This window comes from Pseudorasbora parva, chromosome 8 (assembly GCF_024679245.1).
Source record: "Pseudorasbora parva isolate DD20220531a chromosome 8, ASM2467924v1, whole genome shotgun sequence".
NCBI lineage: Eukaryota > Metazoa > Chordata > Actinopteri > Cypriniformes > Gobionidae > Pseudorasbora > Pseudorasbora parva.
In genome coordinates this window covers 108871-130201 of record NC_090179.1, presented here as the reverse complement: position 1 = coordinate 130201, position 21331 = coordinate 108871, and the positions used below count along the sequence as shown (strand labels likewise).

The 21331-nt window shown below is 42.1% G+C and overlaps 1 protein-coding gene across 1 annotated transcript in view; it reads right to left on the bottom strand.

Moving 5' to 3' along the window:
• Nucleotides 1–18809: 18809 nt before the first annotated feature.
• Nucleotides 18810–21331, bottom strand: part of LOC137085259 (ribonuclease inhibitor-like) — a gene marked incomplete at its 5' end in the record, with an annotated part of 46387 nt that continues 43865 nt past the window's right edge. The window contains 3 exons of the mRNA XM_067451813.1: nucleotides 18810–18846; nucleotides 19107–19278; nucleotides 20758–20931. Of these exons, the coding sequence (XP_067307914.1) occupies nucleotides 19113–19278; nucleotides 20758–20931 (340 nt within the window). The remainder of the gene's footprint in view (nucleotides 18847–19106; nucleotides 19279–20757; nucleotides 20932–21331) is intronic.

Sequence of the window (21331 nt, the reverse complement as noted above, 5' to 3'; positions counted from 1 at the left end):
GCATGGCTTAAGTGCCAGCCCCCCCCCGTGGGTGTTGGCTCCCACAGGGAGAGAGTTGGAGAAGTAAGAGCAAGAGATTTTCGGAGAAGAGAAGAGAGAGAAGATTGTCTCCACTGGTCTTTTAAGGTCTGGAAGAAGTCCCACCCTCCAGGGTTAGACTTAACCAATGAGATTGTTGGGATTTCCAGGCGGGAAATTCCTCAGCAGATTTATGGCTCTTTGTTTGAAAGTTCGACTCAGTGGGTCTCTGAGTCTTCATACTATAATTAATGCAACAAACACACACTGCATTTTCTGAATAAGTGATATACATGGAAGTGTAAGTCGTGAAGTGAGCATTAATTTGATAGGAGACATGACATATATGAGGTTATCTGAACTAGTACTTTGTTAAGACAAAGACAAAAAGATGCAAAATACCATACGGAATAAACATTTTACAAGACAGTTATGTGTTTACATATAATGTCCTGGGGTGCATGTTCATTTATAGATGGTTTGTCTATAATTTGAGGCAAAAGCTCTGTGTCTTAAGCTCTTTGTGTATAAGACTTCATGTGGCCAAATTCTTTTGAGCCATAAAACATCTTATCAGATGGTTTCCAGGGTAATGAAGAATCCTTCTCTGTTGGGTTGGGGGAAGGTCTGCCACTCAGCACAACTTTCAAAACATATTTGTTAAATGTAACTGCCGATTGTGTGTTTGATTCGCCTGAGTCGCTACATCTATAAACCAAAAGGTTGGTGGTTCAATTTACGGTTCCACCTGGCCAAGTGTCGAGGTGTCCATGAGCAAGACACCCAACTCCAGCTGCTCTTGCATGGCTGACACTGCCATCGGTGTATGAATGAGTGAGTGAAGGGGCGAATGTGAGGCAAGATGTAAAGCGCTTTGGATAGCCATGGATCATTTGAAAGCGCTTTATAAATGCAGTCTATTTACGAATGTGATGATATATGTATGGTTTATAAACAGTAGCAACTCAAGGCCATCAATTTAGGTAGAGCAGATTCTTAGCGCTAGTTAATGATAACTTCTCAGCTTATTGCTGAACACATCAGACACACTTTTGGTAGAATTGTAATGTCCTTAAGTTATTTAGCCTGAGGGTGGTGCTCTAATGCTGAGAGACACACTTTATTACATGACAAATGTATAGAATGCCATCTCAGCATTGCCTTAATGTATTTATTGTGTCCAAATTTTGTTTTAAAACATTTAAAAGTTGGGAATTCCAGTAAGGAAAAAAAGTAATGTCTATTCTGTGATGTTTGTACGTCTTATGGCAGAATAATGAAGCAAACACATGCACAAGTGTATAGTCTCTTTCTTTACTGTTTTTTTCTCTCTCCTCCTCCTCCTCCTCTCCTCTACTGTCATCTAGTGGCTACACAATACTTTTGCAGACACAACATTTCCCCTTTCTTTGAAGCATTTATATTGGGGTATTGTACTAGAACATTCTAAACACCAAAATATAACAAGCACTATTAGTAAATTACTCCTGAGGACTCTAAAGAACACTTTTTTTTAATAAGTGCCTTAATAACATTTGAACTTTACCAAATAAAAAGCTCAAAACAACATACTGCTGAATTATGGCTAGTTCACCACCATGGCATCTCTTTATTTCCCTAACACAAAGTCCTTCAACCAAACTGGTTGTTTAGTTACTCTCACACTTCTTCTGGTACTCATTTGCTGTTCTTTTACATGAGCCTGAGGCTGTAAGCTTGGTTTCCCTTCTGATGTACTTTTTAGACTTATCAACACCTTGTTTGGAACTCCAGTGAGACGAGACGCATTCCATTTCTTTCCATCCTCCAGCAAGAATGTATTTGGACCAACTCTCCTTCTCACCAAACATGGAGCAGTGTAGAGGGCTGCATCGGGACCCAACGCAAATCTCACGGGAGCGGGCGGTTTGAATTTTGCCGCGGGCGGGAATGGGTGGCTAAAAAAAAACACCGCAGGATAGGGAGGTTGCCTAGCGCCATGATGGAGAAGATGTCAATAGAGGATGTAGAAAAGAACCTCAAACGAGGTATTTACAGCACAAAATCTAAGCAAGGAAAGTCTGATATTTGGAGAAGTTTCTCAATTGTGTGTAGATGGGAAGGAGCTGGACTTTGTTCATTGTGACAAATGTGCAAAAATACTAATCTACAATGGGAACAAATCCGGCACGACTGGGTTGAGGCGACACACCTGCTCTGTTCTCCCCGGTCAAAGTAAGCTGGTTTTCAAGGATAAACAACATCTCCCTACACACATTAAACAAGAAACTACAGAGAAATGTGTGGAAATGTGCTGTCTAGACATAAGGCCATGAATTCGTCGCCGGGGAAAGGCTTTGTTGATATATCGCAACACTTTGTTGATGTTGCCGCTAAATATGGCAAATTTGATGTTAAAGATGTTTTACCTCATCCAACCACTGTATCCAGACATGTCGAGGGGCGAGCCCAAGTACTGCAGGCGTCAGTGGCAGCGGAGATAAAGCCTATCTTTGATATATATGGATGTGCCATCACAACCGATATATGGACGGAGGATTATCATAAAACTTCCTTCATATCCGGCACCATCCATTATACAAATAACAACTTCGACCTCGTTTCCAGGGTGTTATTCGCGGCTCCCTTTGAGAGTGGTGTGTCAAAGACAGGGGAGAATATCAGGAGCCTGCTGTTCCAGAAACTCTGTGAATTTGGAATAGATGCGTCACTTCTATCTGGCCATGTTGTGTTTGTCACTGACCGTGGAGCCAACATAGTCACTGCCTTGCGTGGATACACCAGGCTGAACTGCAACGCACAGATCCTGAACGTCACCCTATCAAGTGCACTTTTTTACACTGAAAGTACTGAGCTGTCTGAACTGTTGACCAGTGCAAAAAAACTGGTGAAATATTTCAAACATTCAGGTCTTCAAAACAGCTTAAAAAAATCCCTCAAGCAATCCATCGAGACGAGATGGAATTCAAATTATGAAATGCTGGATTCCATACTGCAACAGCATGAGGAGATCTCCACAATACTGCTTAGAAATAACCAGTATGAAAGAATTGCGCAGATCAATGCAAACACTTTAAAAACAGTAGTTGCGTTCCTTAAGTTATTCAAGGAAGTTACGAATGACTTAGAGTCCGACAACTCCACTCCCAGCGCATCACTTCCACTGCCATGGTCAGTGAAACTCACTGAACACTGCCAAGCAGCAATGCTCGAGCCCTTGCTCTCTGGAGTTGCCAATGTGTGTGCCTCGTGTCTGGAAGGACTGATGGGTATCAGTGACACATCTGCATTACCTCTCCACATGATGTACAGAATTGCAACGCTCCTGACTCCTAAAATGCGAATGCTACGGATGCTGCCCCCAGATGAAGTGGTTAAAGGTAGGCTACCTATTACAGACATAAACAAAACAGTGCAATTACAATAGAATAAGTAAAAAGCAGTACAAAAAATTAGAACGGAGAGATTAATAAAAAATCCAATGAGCCATTTTAATTATATATTAATTTTTATATAAATCAAATCCTATCCAAAGGAGCAAAGGAACTTATTCAGAAGATGCAGTTTCACCTGGGCCCAGCCACAGCAGAGGATGAGCCACCAGCCAAAAAGCAAAGCACAGACCGATTCGCAGACTGGGAAGTCCGTTTTTTCAGTGCCAAAGCCGATCGATGATGAAATGGCTGAATATCTCAGCTCCCGGCTCTCTGATAACCCAGACCCAGACAGCGTGCTTCAATGGTGGAAGTTCAACAAAGAGCACTTCCCAGCGCTATCAAAGCTGGCACGTTTCATCTTTAGTATTCCCGCATCCAGTGCGCCTTCAGAGCGGGCCTTTAGTGTCTGTGGGCGCATCCTGGAAGAGAGACGCACGGGATTGGGACCGCAGATGATCAGCAACATTCTCTTCCTCCACAGCAATATTGCTAAGTGATTCATTTGTTAAATTCATTCGTTAACATTGTTTATTTAATGTTATTTATTAGTGTTGTTTTTTGAGCACAGCCCCTCGTTGCCATTGTTAATTAGGTCAAGAGGCGTGATAATGCCAGTGTTATTGAGCAGGCTGCCTGAGTTTGAATGTTTTTATTCTTATTTGTATTTTTCTTGTTTCTTGTATTATTCTTGTATGTGTTTTTCATGTAGCCTAGTTTATCATATGTATATATATATATAAAAGGCTTTTAAGTGTTTATTGCCACGCCTCTTTTTTAAATGGCCGTGGTATAGCCATTCAAATGCAAAATTTCAACTTTTTTTCGATAATTATTGATCTAGAGCAGCAGTTCCCAAACTAGAGGTGCGCAGAATGACCACCGGGGGTGCGCGAGAGAATGTTTGTAAAGGCAGAAAATTTTTGAAAACTCTATTTTATTTTTTATTTTAAGTATCTAACTTGGATAAAATTCACATGTCAAGAGTATTATAGATAAATAGAAATTTCACATTACAAGCTGTAGTAAATTATAGTAAATCATATTTTCATTTCATTTTACAAGTGCGTCTGCGTCAAAGCCCTGACCTTTTCATTTTAGGTCGAAAGAAAAGTGTGTGTTTTTTTTCACTGAGCACATTCTCTGCAGACCGAGCGCGATTCACTTCAAGCTCATTCTCACTCAGGTAAATAATTAACACCATCACCGCTTACAGTACATATGTTTTATTGAACTAAATACATTACAATCGGCTAAAACTAATACGCAGGTTACTTTTCTGAACAACAGCGTTGTCGAGTCTGTGTTTCTCTCACTGTTTACGTGAATCGTGGGACAGTTCGGCGCACACACACACACAAAATACCGGCAGTTCAATGGGGAACGCGCAGCTCTTAAAGGGGCCACACTATATTCCTACTCGTGGAACATGGACCTCCTCCAGGTATGGTGTGGTTACTGTGGTAGCTAAACTAAGCATTTCATATTTTGCAGCTGTTTTAGGATTAAAATGTTAAACTACCAATAAAAATAATCATGCAAACGAATTAACTATACTGTCAATGTGAGAGGACAAGAAACATTAATGAATATGTTTTTTTCACATAAAAAAATATTCTAACTATAAATTTTTCCTATGTTTTGTTGAATGCATTAGGAGGGGAAGAGACAGGGCAAAATAAGGAGTGATGGAGAAGAGGAGAGATAAAGAATTGACAAATAATTTACTGCCTTAGTTTTAAAGCTATTTCTCATAATTCTTTTGGCTTTCAAATGTCTTAGAATGCTCATATGTAGATCAGAAAATTAAAAAAAATGATCGGGGGTGCATGCCCCCCAACCCCCCTAACTATGATGTATATATATTACAACTGAAATGTAGATTTTTTCTTATATACAGAGGATATTTGTATTTAGTTATTGCTATTAAAAATGTGATCTTTAACCGAAATAAGGTGGTGGGGGTGTTTGACCGGTATCAAACATTAGAAAGGTGGGCATGCTACAAACTGTTTGGGAACCACTGATCTAGAGAGTCCCGAGAATTGTCCTAGACTGGTTTGCTTCCGATCAGGCAAAAAACCTAGGACTAGTTCGCAAAAGGAGGTTTTTAACATAATTGTAAATATGTAAATAACAATTTGATTGACAGCATTGGTTATAGAGGCAAAGTTGTTCAGTATGAGGAGATCTGTGGTTGTTTTTAACCCCACCTGATTACAGAGATGGAAAATATCATTTACAGCCAATACAGGCAATTCACCATAGGGAATACATGGTTTTCAAAGCTTTTTAACACTTATAGCACCCCCTATACTCCGATCTCCATCAAACTTTGCATGCTTCTTCAACATGTTATGCCACATATTCTCAACAATTTTCGTGAAGTTTTGAGTTTCCCCTTAGGATTTATAGGCTTTTGAGTGTATTTTGCCACACCTCTTTTCTAATTGGCCCTGTTACAGCCATCCAAATGCAAAAGTTCAACTTTTTTTTGATAATTATTAATCTAGAGAGTCCAGAGAATTGTGCTAGACTGGTTTGGTTCTGATCAGGCCAAAAAACAGGGACAAGTTTGCAAAAGTAGGTTTTTAACATAATTACAAATATTTCATTAATGATTTGATTGACAGCAATGGTTCTAGAGGCAAAGTTGTTAAGTATGAGGAGATCTATCATATGATATGCATATTTTGCAGATGTGTTTAACACCACGTGATTACAGAGCCATACAACTCGTTAGCGCCAACTAGTGGCCTCTAAGACCCTGAGTCAAACAGGCCCATCAAGTTTCGTTCTGATCGGCCTCAATTAACCGTGTCTAATAGGTGCTCAAACTTCATTGGCTGATGGCGGCCATGTTTTTTGATATATGCCAATGTCCTCATAGACTTATATAGTACCTTGGGCCAAGACATGGCATACCAATTTTCAGGTCAATCGGAGTAGCGATCGCGTGGTTATAGCTGTTTTCATGTTTTTTTCACATTATAGCGCTACCAAGTGGTCAATTGTCACAATTTTTTTTTATCGTGACCTAAATTTAAGCTCATAGACCTGTGTACCAAGTTTGGTGAAAATATCTAATTCCGTTAATAAGTTATAGTTATTTTAGTAAAAGTGGCCCTGGAGACATTGAAAATTTTGGTTCCCCTTAGCGACTATTCATCGAAATTTCAAATTTCTTTTGTATTTATTAATAGTCTCTCTCCAAAGAACATTTCTGCAGTGGTTTGGTTCCGATCAGGGAAAAAACCTGGGAGTAGTTTGTAAATATAGGTTTTTCAAAAAAAACAAAATATCTCAAAATTGGCGCCTGAAGGGCGAGGCAATCCGAGGCTACCGATGGCCCGATCTCCAGGAAAGTTTGCACGCTTCATTACAATAATAGGGTGCACATGCTCAGCTAATTTGGTGAAGTTCTGCGCAGAACAGACATTTTTTAGTCATTTAAATGTCTTTTTGCATAGGATAATGTAGCTGACCTTTCTAACAGTTAAAGTGCCACCGATGGTCCGACGTCCATAAAAGTCTGCGATTTTTGTACTACCTATTGGCCAAGTTTCAAGTCTCTAGCCCTTACGGTTTGGTCTGCAAGATGCGTTTTACGGGAGAATAATAAACCGCTACAAATACAATAGGTTTTCAAGCACTTTGTGCTTGAACCCCTAATTATAAAGTGAAGATCGTGGTGTAACCTACTAATAATGACTCAGTATTACCAAATCCTTCTGAAGGCATTACAAATTATTTGTAACAGTATTCTAAAGTGTTACTATATTTGGTATCTTTTGTGCATTTGTTATTTGAATTAGCACTAAAAAGGGAAAAAGCTCAGACAGCTGAGTGAGGAGATGGATAAAGCTCCTCAGACCTCATTGATCAGTGGAAACTAGTTGTTCTGTGACAACATAAACATTTATTAAAGATCTATTTAAAAATAAACATTTGAGAATGGAAATACTTCACTCCATGTGCACACTTTTAGAATAAATACTATATATATTAATAAATGTAATCAGTTGTTAGGGTTAGGCTGTTACCAATAATTGTACAAAACCAAAACCAACTGCAAACAATAAAACGTTACAATCCTAAATATTGCCCAAATGTGGCCCACATGGGACCCTCAAATAAACAATAATGGGCAACCTAACTGGGCCCCACAACTTTATCCAAGAAGGTGCCCACCCTGAGTCCATGCCCAGATGACATGGGGCAATATGGGGCAAGGGATGACTATCTCTCATTATAGCATTATTAGGCTCCCTTAAATCAACGCACATGCGAATTCCACCTCCTTTTTTCTGCGTCACTACAATTGGGGGGACCCATCAGGATGCATCAACTCGTTAGATTATGTCATGCTCCAAAAGATTTTTCAGTTAGTCTGAAACGGCTTGCCTAACTGGCAATGGCAGTCTTCTCAATTTTTGCATTTTTGCATTTTTGCATTTTTCATTCCAACAGGAATGAAGCCCTCTTTCACTTTCACTTTGTGTATGAATCCACTTGCGCAGCCTACTGTATGCACTGGAAGTATTTCCGGATTCTCATTTGTAATCACAGTATCGCCTTCAATACGGCAGTGAAGAGCTTTCAGTATATCCATTCCCAGCAAAGGTGAACCTGACTTTAATAATAATAATAATAATAATAATAATAATAATAAATTTTATTTATAATGCACTTTATATTAACCAAAATTTCAAAGTGCTACAGAATTAAAAACAATCAACAACAATAAATAAATAAGTAAATTAATAAAATAAAATAAATAAATCTCAAAAATAAAATAAAATAAAATAAAGAAGAAGCAAGTCAATTAAAAGCTCTGCTAAAAAGGTGGGTTTTAAGACCACGCTTAAAAGCATCTATAGTCTGTGGAGTCCGCAGGTGGTCAGAGAGAGCATTCCACAGACTGGGGGCTGCAGAGCAGAAGGCCCGATCCCCCATAGTACGGAGATTGGCTGTGGGAGTTTTAAGGCGATACAGCGAAACTACGAGTGGCTGTTTGTGTGGTGAGGAGTTCCTTGAGATAGGAGGGAGCATCACCATGGATGCACTGGTGGGTAAGGAGAGAGATCTTGTACTCGATCCTGAACGACACAGGAAGCCAGTGGAGTGATTTTAGAATGGGGGTGATATGGTCGTATTTGCGCACCCTCATGAGGATCCTAGCAGCGCTGTTCTGAATACACTGCAGCCTCTGGAGATGTTTGCTAGGGATGCCAATAAAGAGCGAATTACAGTAGTCCAGCCTGGAGGAGATAAAGACGTGGACAAGCTTCTCCGCATCAGCCAGTGATAGAATGGGACGAAGTTTGGCAATGTTTCTGAGGTGGAAGAAGGAGGTCTTACACAGGTGTTTGATGTGCGCTTCAAAAGTAAGCTGCAATTCCATTCTGACCCCCAGATTGGTGACTGAAGTGGAAAGTGTAATGACCTGATCAGAGAAAGCAATGCTGGTGATAACGGACTTCTGGACCTGAAGTGGAGTGCCGACTAGGATAGCTTCAGTCTTGGAGCTGTTTAGCTGCAGAAAGTTTTGCTTCATCCCCCCCATTATCTCATCCAGGCAAGTGATCAAAGTGGATGGTGTGAGGTCAGCAGAGGGAGATGAACTTGTCCTAAAGTAAAGTTGAGTGTCATCAGCATAGAAGTGAAAAGAAATCCCATGCCGGTTGATGAGACGGCCAAGGGGGAGCATGTAGAGTATGAACAGGGTGGGTCCGAGCACTGAGCCTTGAGGGACACCGCAGGTGACATTGTGAGACAGGGATGTAGCTTCTCCTAACGCAACATATTCAGTTCTCCCAGTGAGATAAGAAGAAAACCAGTTGTGGACCGAGTCAGAGAGACCAATGGCGGAATGTAAACGGTGAAGGAGGATGTTATGGTCAACTGTATCGAAAGCTGCAGTTAAGTCCAGGAGGATGAGAAGGGATGGGGAACCAGCATCTGCCGCCATCAAAAGATCGTTTGTGACCCTGACCAAAGCTGTTTCTGTGCTGTGTACTGAGCGGAAACCAGACTGAAATTTCTCATAAAGATGGTTATGCTCCAAATGGACCTGAAGCTGTGCAGCAACAACTTTTTCCAGCACCTTAGAGAGGTATGGGAGGTTGGAGATGGGCCTGTGGTTGTCATTAACATCTGGGTCTAAAGTAGTTTTTTTTAGATGTGGTCTGATGATAGCAGTTTTTAGAGATGAAGGAACAAGGCCAGCCTGGAGGGAATTATTAATAATTTTGTAAATAAATGGACTTAAGACACAGAGGTTAGATTTTACCAAGGCTGTAAGAAAAAGGATCCACTGCACAGGTGGATGGTTTCATTTTTAGTCCCCCTCGTTTACTACGTTTACTACTTTACTATGTAGAATGTGCCCTGCGCTGTATTACTATCATGGAAGACGTCCATAGAGAAACAACCAAGCACTGGAATAGTCTCTTTGGAATAGGAGACTAATTTTACTTTAGTTGGATTGAGGGTGCATGAAGAAAAATGTTTAAGGTAGAGGTTCTCGGGTATTATGGATAATGATGAGCCTGTGTCCACAATTAACTCCACTGGCTGACAATGTCCGTTATTGGTTTTAAATTGCACCAAGCAGAGAATTTTGTCTGGCACAGTCTTAGTATCGTTCATGTACAATACAGTGAACTCTGGTATCTCAATCTCATGTACCTGTTTCTGTGATGAGCGGCAAACTTTGGCAAAGTGCCCATTTTTTCCGCATGAATTACATACTGCTTTGATCGCCGGACATAAAGGTTTGTTAGCCAGATGATTGTTGGATCCGCAACGATAACATGAACATCGTTGTCTCACGTTAGCGACTCGTCACTCTGACGAAGAGGAAGGTGTTACCTTTCGTCCCATTGTTTTACATTCCGTGACTTTGAAGGGCTCGTACTTGTGAAGTGTCTGAAAAAAATCTCAGAGTTCTTTAATGCAGTCTCCATTTGCGCTGCTATCGAAACAGCTTTATTCAGAGTGAGGTCTGGTTCTAGCAAAAGTCTATCCAGAACACGTGAATTAGCTGCTTGCTCCACATGCTGATCACGTAGCATTTGTTCTTCCATGTCTCCGAAATCACATGCAGCCGAAAGTTCCCGTAAAGCAGCAAGGAACTGGTTAACAGTTTCATCAGTCCGCTGTGTTCTTTGTCTGAATTTGTGTCTCTCTGCAACGACATTAACTGCAGGATCGAAATATTGTTTCAGTGCAGCTATGGCTCTAGTATAAGTATTGCCCGTGTCTGGCAAGTTATAAAACAGTCTTTGTCCTTCTATGCCTAAAGCATGTAGCAGAACAGCTTGCTTTCTTTCCTCCGGCCATACGTCGCCAGTAGCATCGATAACAAGTAGGTAATTTTCAAACATTTTGAGCCAGACTGTAAAAGTAAGTGAAGCCTCACCAGGGCATGGCAGGAATGGAGCCGGTAAAGGAACCGTAATCAACATCCTCGTCGCCAAATGTGATGTTTGTACGTCTTATGGCTGAATAATGAAGCAAACACAGGCACGAGTGCATAAGCTGTGTCCCAAAGTGAAGTGCGCGCACTTCGAAGGCCGCATTTGAAGTGCGATTACATCATAGCAGCGCTACAAAGGCTGTCCCAATGTGAAAGCTGCACCTCTGAAGGCCACATTTGAAGTGCGATTACATCATAGCAGCGCTACAAAGGCTGTCCCAATGTGAAAGCTGCACCTCTGAAGGCCACATTAGAATTACGATTACGTCACAGTGGCACTACGAAGGCTGTCCCAATGTGAAGACTACACCTCTGAAGGCCACATTTGAAGTGCGATTACGTCACAGCGGCACTACAGCATATAAAATATATTTTACATATATTACATGCGTGTTTAAACTAAAGAACTTTAAATTAATTTTGATTTGCACATATTTACACAACTTTATTTCCTGTAAATCTAGGGGCCTGTACCATGAAGCCGGTTTAGCAGGTTAGCCAGATAAGTTTAAGCTTAGTTTGTGCCAATCCTGGGTTTTAGGTAACATTAAAGTGGTTTGGCTTTTAGCTGTGTTCATCACCATAGTAACCATTATGATCCATGGCTAACCTGCTCCAGGGCAGGTTATGTTCTGGATAAGAGATCTGAAACAGAAACTGGACCAATCAGCTGTGAGTAAAGTGACACACCTCTGATGCAATAAAGCCACTCCCCCTGTTTCTACTCAAAATTAAAGGTCACTACATAGCAAATGTTTTTTAAAGACTAAAGGGTCTGGCTTTTAACAATGCTTATTTAAAATGATTTAGATATAATTTATGTAATTATTATACCCTTAATCAATTACACATTTATCATTTTAGTTAATCAGTCATTAATAGGCACTTTGTTAAAATTAATATAAATAGCCTACATAAAGTCATACAAATAAGTTTGAAATCAATAAATAAAACTATTTATTACTACTGGCTATTTAAACTGAGCTATGTAACTTTTTATATATTAGGTTGGCTATTTTATTTTGATAATGAACTGGCTGCGATGTCAAGTTTGCAATGCCATCACAGTTCGTATGTGTGCGCGTGATTGAGGCGCCAGTGCAAAAGAGCAGAGGAAACAAATAAAATCTGTAAAAGTGTTTACTTACATTGATTGTGCAATAAAATAGCCTAAAGAAAACGTCTCGGTTACGTATGTAACCCTCATTCCCTGAAGGAGGGAACGGAGACGTACGTCAGAACTGAACCGACGAATTGGGATCTGACCTCAGAGACCTATCCACTTCGAGTGTATAAAAGTGAGCCAATCGGAGATTGGCATGTGATCCACACATTCCACGCTCCGCCCTGCAGCACGGGTATAAATAGGGAGTGGAATGGTAGATCAAATGCTTTTTTCAACTGAGGAGCCGAATACGTGACTGGGCTCCTAGCTGAAGCACAGCACCTGGCGACGGGACGTACGTCTCCGTTCCCTCCTTCAGGGAACGAGGGTTACATACGTAACCGAGACGTTCCCTTTCAGTCGGTCGCGTTCGACGTACGTCAGAACTGAACCGACGAATTGGGATCCCTCTGGAAAACGCCAGGATGCTGGCCCTTCCAGCGTCCTGCTTGAGCGCACTGGACCGTCTAGTATGGTACGGAAGTCAGGGCTCCAAGCAGGGAGGTCAGTCACTGCTGTTCTGCAAAACCCACTTAGAGTGACCATAGACCGCTGGGAAGCGTGTTCTTCTCGGGAGAAGGTACGCTGCGGGGCCACGTCCTTCAGGGAAGGAGTGGTGGCGGAATACACATAAGGACTAACCTGGCAGGGTAGTGCAACATATGGCAGTCTCTGGGGTGGTTCCAACCTAATTGTAGGGGGGAAAGAACACGCCCAGAGACGACAGAGCGGGCTCTGTCAAGGGAAAGACAGGGGGCTAGCCCGAAGGGTAGCTGATACCGTGGACGAATACACATATGTGCAGCGGGTCGCCGGGGCAGGATATTTCTGATAGCCTCCGTCTGCTTCTGGGCCACCGAGAATTGCTGGGCGAAGTCCTCGATGGCGTCGCCGAAGAGGCCGGCCTGACAGATAGGGGCTTTTAGGAATCGCACCTTGTCCGCTTCACGCATATCTGCCAGGTTCAGCCACAGGTGGCGTTCCTGGACCACCAGTGTGGACATCGCCCGACCCAGGGAGCGTGCAGTGACTTTCGTCGCTCGGAGAGCGAGGTCCGTCGCCGCACGCAGTTCCTGCATAACGCCCTGGTCGGAACTTCCCTCGTGCAGTTCCATGAGCGCTTTGGCCTGGTAGACCTGCAGGAGCGCCATGGCATGCAATGCCGATGCGGCTTCTCCACAGGCTGTGTAAGCCTTGCCGGTTAGCCCGGACGAGAACTTACACGCCCGGGAGGGGAGGCGCGGGGCACCACGCCAGTCCGCAGCGGTCTTGGGACACAGGTGCATCGCCACTGACCGCTCGACTGGAGGGATTCCCACATAACCCTTCACCGCACCGCCATCGAGGGAAGTGAGGACGGAGGAGTCCGTCAATCACGAGCGAGCGCTATACGGCGCTGCCCACGACTTCGAGATCTCCTGATGCACTTCCGGGAAGAAAGGCACCGGGGCGGGGCGCTGAGAACCAGCACGGGCCGTCCCGAGAAACCAATCGTCCAACCGCGAAGGTTCGGGACACGGTGGAGGGTTCCACTCGAGCCCTACGCTTGCGGCGGCCCGGGAAACGTAGCCGTAAGCTCTAGGTCAGACTCGGGCAACGCTGTCACACCCGAAGGGGGCAGCGCAGCCGAATCCTCATCCTCAGAGCGCATTAGCTCGTCCCCCGATGCTGCGACCGACATCCTGTCTTCCGCCGGAGCCCCGAAGGAACCGGCTGGCACTCCACATGAGAGGTCAGCACGCTCTTCCGGGAACTCCACCGGCGCAGAGGAGGGGGGAGGGGCCCGAGGAGCCATTTGACCCGTCGGGTTTGCCCTGACTGTCACCCTCAGGTCCCCACCCAAGTCATCAGCGAGAGTAGCAGCCCTCTGCTTAGGCGCAGAAGGACCGCTAGACCGGGGGATGCGCGAGGGTGCTCCACCTGCCTTGAGGTATTGGAGTCTGGACCTCAACACTGCGATGGTCATGTTCCCGCAGTGAGAACATGACTCATTCACGAACGCAGCCTCAGCGTGCTGAATGCCCAGACACGTGAGACAACGAACGTGACCGTCAAGCGGGGACAGAAAGCGACCGCACCCAGAAACACACGGTTTGAATGACATCTTGAAAAAGACGCAGGGTCAAACCGTGTTGCTCTTTTAGGATGGAAAACTGCTCTTTTAGTTGTGCTGAAGCACTCAGGGAGATGACCGCGGTCAGCACGCAGTCCACAGTGCAAGCCTGCGTGTGACACTCAAAGGGAAAACGCCCAGCGAACCAACAATAGGAAAGCTCTTTTTGCTCTTTTTTGAATGCAAACTATTGCAACAATGTCTCTCGCTCCGAAGCGCTATAACACCCGCACTGGCAGTTCCTTCCTTCTCCAAGACTCAGTCTTTAACACTCTTCGTGGAAACAGCAATGAACTGTTCGGCTCCGAAGTTGAAAGCATTTGATCTACCATTCCACTTCCTATTTATACCTGCGCTGCGGGGCGGAGCGTGGAATGTGTGGATCACATGCCAATCTCCGATTGGCTCGTTTTTATACACTCGAAGTGGATAGGTCTCTGAGGTCAGATCCCAATTCGTCGGTTCAGTTCTGATGTACGTCGAACGTGACCGACTGAAAGGGAACAAGATTTGCTTTCTGTCTTCTGGGTTTCCGTTCCGTGAACTAATTTGGAGGAGTGTCGCGCCTCACGATAATGAACCAGTCAGCAGCAACTGTCACACATTTATTTTCCTTTCTTTCTTTTTTTTGTTAATCTGTTAATTATTTAAGTCAATATATATTTCATGTATTTATTACTTTTATATAGGCCTATAGAATGATTTTATGGAAAAAATATATATTTTTAAATATTTAATGTAAGCTAAATCCTTTTTCTTAATTGTCCTGGCGACCCATTTTTTAAAGTGGGTCGCGACCCAGGGTTTGAAAACCACTGGCACAGAGGGGAGGCATGGCAATGGAGAATGGGTGAAAATGCCTGGAATCACATCAGCTGTGTCCCAAAGTGACGTGCGCGCACTTCGAAGGCCGCATTTGAAGTGCGATTACGTCACAGCGGCACTACGAAGGCTGTCCCAATGTGAAGGCTGCACCTCTGAAGGCCACATTTGAAGTGTGATTACGTCACAGCGGCACTACGAAGGCTGTCCCAATGTGAAGGCTGCACCTCTGAAGGCCACATTTGAAGTGCGATTACGTCACAGCGGCACTACGAAGGCTGTCCCAATGTGAAGGCTGCACCTCTGAAGGCCACATTTGAAGTGCGATTACGTCACAGCGGCAGTACGAAGGCTGTCCCAATGTGAAGACTGGACCTCTGAAGGCCGCATTTGAAGTGTGATTACGACACAGCGTCACTACGAAGGCTGTCCCAATGTGAAGTCTGCACCTCTGAAGGCCGCATTTGAAGTGCGATTACGTCACAGCGGCACTACGAAGGCTGTCCCAATGTGAAGACTGCACCTCTGAAGGCCACATTTGAAGTGCGATTACGTCACAGCGGCACTACGAAGGCTGTCCCAATGTGAAGTCTGCACCTCTGAAGGCCACATTTGAAGTGCGATTACGTCACAGCGGCACTACGAAGGCTGTCCCAATGTGAAGTCTGCACCTCTGAAGGCCACATTTGAAGTGCGATTACGTCACAGCGGCACTACGAAGGCTGTCCCAATGTGAAGTCTGCACCTCTGAAGGCCACATTTGAAGTGTGATTGCGTCACAGCGTCACAGATTTAGGATTGTATATCTTCATTGCCTGCTGAGACTGGGACTTCTACAACACTCGAGACTTGCATTGCAGACTGTATATCCTTTTCCCTCTACGGCATTTTGAATTGTTTGGTACTGTTTTTTGTTCGTGTATCACTAGTATTTTGGGTTTGGAATTGATTTACTGTTTATTTGTTTACTTATAGTGTTGAGCTTTGATATTCACAATGCTGTCTTGGATTTCTGTCCATGTGCTAATAGTTACTATGTTATCTCATTCAGTGGTTAAATAGATACAATTTATTTTCACTCCCACATTGAGAATCTTACAGTTTGAACACAAACTATTAGCAGAAGTGAATTCCCGTTTTTTTTAGGCTTTCTTATTGTATAAAAAACTAAGGCGAGCCAGTTACCAGCATGAAGGGCTTTGTTTGTGTTTTGATTGTTTATTTTTGAAGTCTAGTAAAAAGCCCATTAACCTCTGCACCCTTGAGTCCTTCATCTCTTGCCTCACCTGACGATAAGTAACATTATAAATATTTTATATTTTAAATGTCATTTGTTTTATACATAGTATATATTTTAAGACTCTACGACATTTGACAGTGATAATGATTTGTCACATATATAATTTAAACATATAATATGTGGACTAAAGATATATGTCAATATATGAGACCTATATGTCTAAATATATTTTTTTACTTTATATATCACATGATATTGATATTTCATATATACACATATATTACATTTCCATATGGGTATTAACAAGGTTTTAAACTTGTGTTTGAAACGCTCCAAATGGAGCAATGTATAGGACGATAAATCAGCTCTGCCCTCTTCCGGCATGAGACTGTGGCGGGGCGCTGTTGTACTCGGACTGTTGTGAGTGACGTATATGGGTTCTGCGGTTCTGCAGTTAGACCTGTCTCACATCTGCTTTTGCATCAACTGAACAAATTAACTTTTCAAACCAAACTAAATGATTTTATTTGTATATTTACACAATATGCCAATACATTTTAAAATACATTCAATGCAAAAAGAGAAAATTATAAATAGAGTAGCTAGAGCGGTGACCGCTCCAAATGCAGTGGATTATGGTCCATGAATGCTGAGACTGCTAAAGCTGAATCTGAGTCTGGGCTGCTGTGGGAATCAGCCGTCATCTCTCACTGTAGGGCAGGCAAAGCTTTGAGTCTTATGAGCACAGACATTTACTGCATTATGAGACAGACCTCACATTTAAAAATACATATTCTGTACATACAATAAAGAAATACAAATGTAAAACAGATTAATGTACTAATGATATTAATAATAACAGCGGTATAAAGAAATATACACCTGACATTGACAGATTTGAAAAAGATCTGATTTAAATCTCTGCACATATATCCCACATTTGAGAATTGAAATGATTATTATACTTCATTATGATGAGTTTAATCCCAACATGATCCTGATGTAGGACACTAAAGACCCCCATTCCTGCTAATCCAGCTCATCTGATCTCAGATAGGGCTACTCATCCTTTATTTCAGCTCTTAAATCAACAATAACCAGTCAACATTACCGGTACTCATCGTGTGTGTGTGTGTGTGTGTGTGTGTGTGTGTGTGTTTCTATTAATGCTGCGTTATTAAATCGGATCGTCTGAATCTCTTCTTCCTGCGTAATGATTTTAAATGATATTACACAAGAGCTTGTATGATCAACTGTACATTTGTTAAAGCAATGCTTTCTGAAAAACTGCATGTAAGCAAACAGTTTGAGTTGATACCAGCTGTAGGTTTGCAGTGTGTTCATGAAGTGCTGTACAGCAGCATCTCAGCAACATTACCATCACACATATTCATTTATTACAGTATTATATTGAGAAGCTCCTGAGGATCTGATGGTGGCTTTGCTTGTGCTGTTGATTTCACAGGTTCAGCTTTAGATGTAAACTGTTAGGGGTTAACAGCTTATGACCCAGGACCAGTAGTGAAGAAATGAAGACAGAGTCAGGATTGCAATTAATTAAAAGAAAAATTTACTTAAGAATAGTTTGCAGTTTCAAAAGCAGAAGCCAGCTTCAAGTCTCACAAGGAGTTCGTAGGCCGTGCTCCCTCTCTCACCGTCTCGTTGCCTCGCCCTATCGTACATACAATTGTCCCAACAGTTATACCGTTTTCAAGGTCTTATCCACGTCATTACTGCGATGTGGATGCTTCTGATTGGCTCAGAGACAATGCACAGTCATGGTAAATTTCCACTCGAGTCAGTTAATCTGATGCACGTTTCCACTGACGTGTGACTTGTTGATGCTTTCACCCAGAATTAGGCCCGTAGTGACCTTCCAGATCTGGAGCAGGCGCCAGCTTGCCCAGAACAACAAGTCCACCCATCTCTTAGGGTGCCCATTGTACACCATTCTGATCTGGAGCATAGAATATTGCGCACATACACAGATACACAGTCTCTCCAAGGTTGGAGCTGATTAAGCTCCAGTTCTAACCAGTTCTTACCAAAACATACTGATAACATGTGCTTTCCTTTAGTGAGAGGGACACACAATAGTACAGGCAATATTCATCTTGAGTCTTTAGTGTTTCAGTAAAAGGAAATATAAAAGGAATAAAACATAATAAATTAAATGAAAGACAAATCCATATTTCATATCTGGAAGCCGGGCTAAGTGAGCAAACGCTGTTACTGCACTCCTGACATGTTAGGGGTGTGTGATACCTCCAAAATCCAAACACACGACCTTGTTGCCAGTGTTTAGTGACATATCACACATCTCTAGGCCAGACCCTCAGTCACTCATCAGAGACCAAATATACACTTTAGAAAACAAGAAACTAAAACAAAATCATAACTGGATAGAATCCTTATAATAATATAGGATAAATATTGATTAAAGTTTTGATTATGAAGTTAATTAGGATATGAATATATACAGGTATATTGAAGCGGCAGTGGATTTCAGAATCCCCCCCTTCAAAACCATCTCTGGCTCTCTGGCTCCAGGTAAGACAGAAGTCTTTCTCTAGGCTGTGAGGAGGAAGTAGAAGAGGAAATAATCAGTGTTCAGAGAAACAAGCTGCGCATTATGATCAATATTTCAGTTACTCTGAATAGAATCTGTAATAGACTGTAACTAACATTAAACTACTGTAATCAGATCAGTTACTGATTTTACATTATTTGGCGTACATATTGTTTCTAAATATTTATGTCTTAAATATAATGCATTTAAACGTAAATTCCCATGTGTGTGTTAGTGTGAGTGGTGTAAAGTGATGTTCCCTCACCTCAGGTCACAGTTTGAGTCTCGAGTCTCGTATCACGTCTCTGAGCTTCTGCTTCTGTGAGTCTCTGATCAGATTGCGTCTCAGATCAAGCTCTTTTAAAAACTGCAGTGCTTTTGAGTTTGTCAAAGACTGAGTTAAAGAAGAAACATCTGTAATGCCACAGTACTGTAGTCTAGACAGAGACAAACAGACACAAGAGAAAAGAGAAGTGATTGTAACTTTCCCCCAGAGTGTGATATCAAACCAGAGGCCTGACATGTTCATCATCAGAGTCGTCTCAATGTGAATCCATGAGATGAGAGACTTCAGAGAAAAGAGAAATTCCCCCACATGAATTCATCAATGTCGAATCTGACAGGAACATTCACAGACGCTTGATTTGCACTTCATAACAGCATTGCTCAGGAGAATAAAGAGCTGCAGAATAAAGAGTCTGTTTGGGGAAATGTGTTTCACATGTGTGTGTCACATCTGGTCCTGCTTTACACCTGTAGAATTTCATATCATTAACAATTAGTGTTATTATATTTGAGTAAATGTGATAATCCTATTCCAGTTACTGTTCTCACACTAACACCATTTCTTGAGCAGATGTTTGAAGAATAATAATGAGGTAAGCTCTGTCTGGTCTGATGCATGTGTTGGCAGATTTCCCGAAAGCATCTCATACTAACACATTATTCCTGACTGACGTTACTGACCGACAGAAGCTCCTCATCCCAGCTCATATAAAGCTAACGGATGATAACATGATCACACACACCTTATGGTCTGGGACACTGAGGCCTAAACTGACCTGCGAGTGTCAACTTCAGACCCGGCTTTCATCACAAAACACATAGCTAGAGGAATTATTTCACACAGATATAAACTTCACATTATCCGGCTCTTCATCAGATATTGATTAAAACTGTTTTGGTTACATTTTCACCCAAAAATGCCAATTAGCCCATGATTTACTCCTCCTCAAGTCATCCTAGGTGTGTATGACATTCTTCTTTCAGACGAATAAAAGTTGAGTTATATTAAAAAAGTCCTGGCTAATCCAAGCTTTATAGTGGCAGTTAATAAATGCCTATAGAAGTGAATTGATGTGTTTGTGTAAGAAACATATCATATTTAAAACTTTATAAGGTAACATTTCCATATTCAGTTTATGGGGAAAGTGTTGAAAGTGCCTCTGCAGCTCAAAGGCTTACGCTCCAGTTACGCTCGTCAGACTGGACTGGAGAGAACGCATCTTCAACTCAGAGAAGCACTTTCAACACTTTCACACAGACGGCGATCGGCCGGAACTTTAAATAAAAAAGTTTTAAATATGGATATTTTTCTTACACAAACACATCGATTCCCTTCAGAAGGCCTTTAATAACCTCTCAGAGCCGAGTGGAGGAGTTATATGACGGACAGATGCAGTTTTATAGACTTCAAAAACAGAGCAACACAGGGAGCCATTATAAAGCGTGGATTATCCAGGACCTTTATAATATAACTCTGATTAAGTTTGTCTGAAAGAGGAATGTCATACACACCTAGGATGAGCTGAGGTTGAGTAAATCATGGGATCATTTTCATTTTAGGGTAAACCATCCCTTTAACCTCAACAGTGAACTGTGATCAGACTGTAACTGTACAGTATAATGATACTAACTGTAGTTTCTCCAGCTGGCATTGAGGGATCATCAGTAGATCACTGAGGTTTCTCACTCCAGAGTCTCCTAGTTTATTCCAGCTCAGGTCCAGCTCTCTCAGGTGTGATGGGTTTGATTTCAGAGCTGAAGTCAGGATGAGACACTGTTTCTCTGTAATACTGCATCTCCACAGACTGAAGACAGAAAGAGAAAAGACAATGACTCAGATCTGAGAGGATGATCTTATTAAAGACATACAGTGGTCATATAGTCTATAGTTCCCATAATCTGCTTGTAATCGAGTCTCTAGTTCTGTGAGCTGGAAACTGTTGTTTCTTCTCTTTCTTTGTTAAATCTTTTAATCTCTCTTTTGTTTATTGTAGCAGCAGATTCAGATCTCATGATATTTCTGCAGAACAACATCTACACAATCAGTTCATTGTTTCAAATACTTTAAATGAAATGATTTAGTAGTTCAGACACTGAATTTTAATTGTGACCAATGGCAAAGACCAGCAGATTCAGAGCTTCAGTGTAAATGATGAGACTTGTGTCCAGTTGTCTTAAACTCAACAGTGGACTGTGATCAGACTG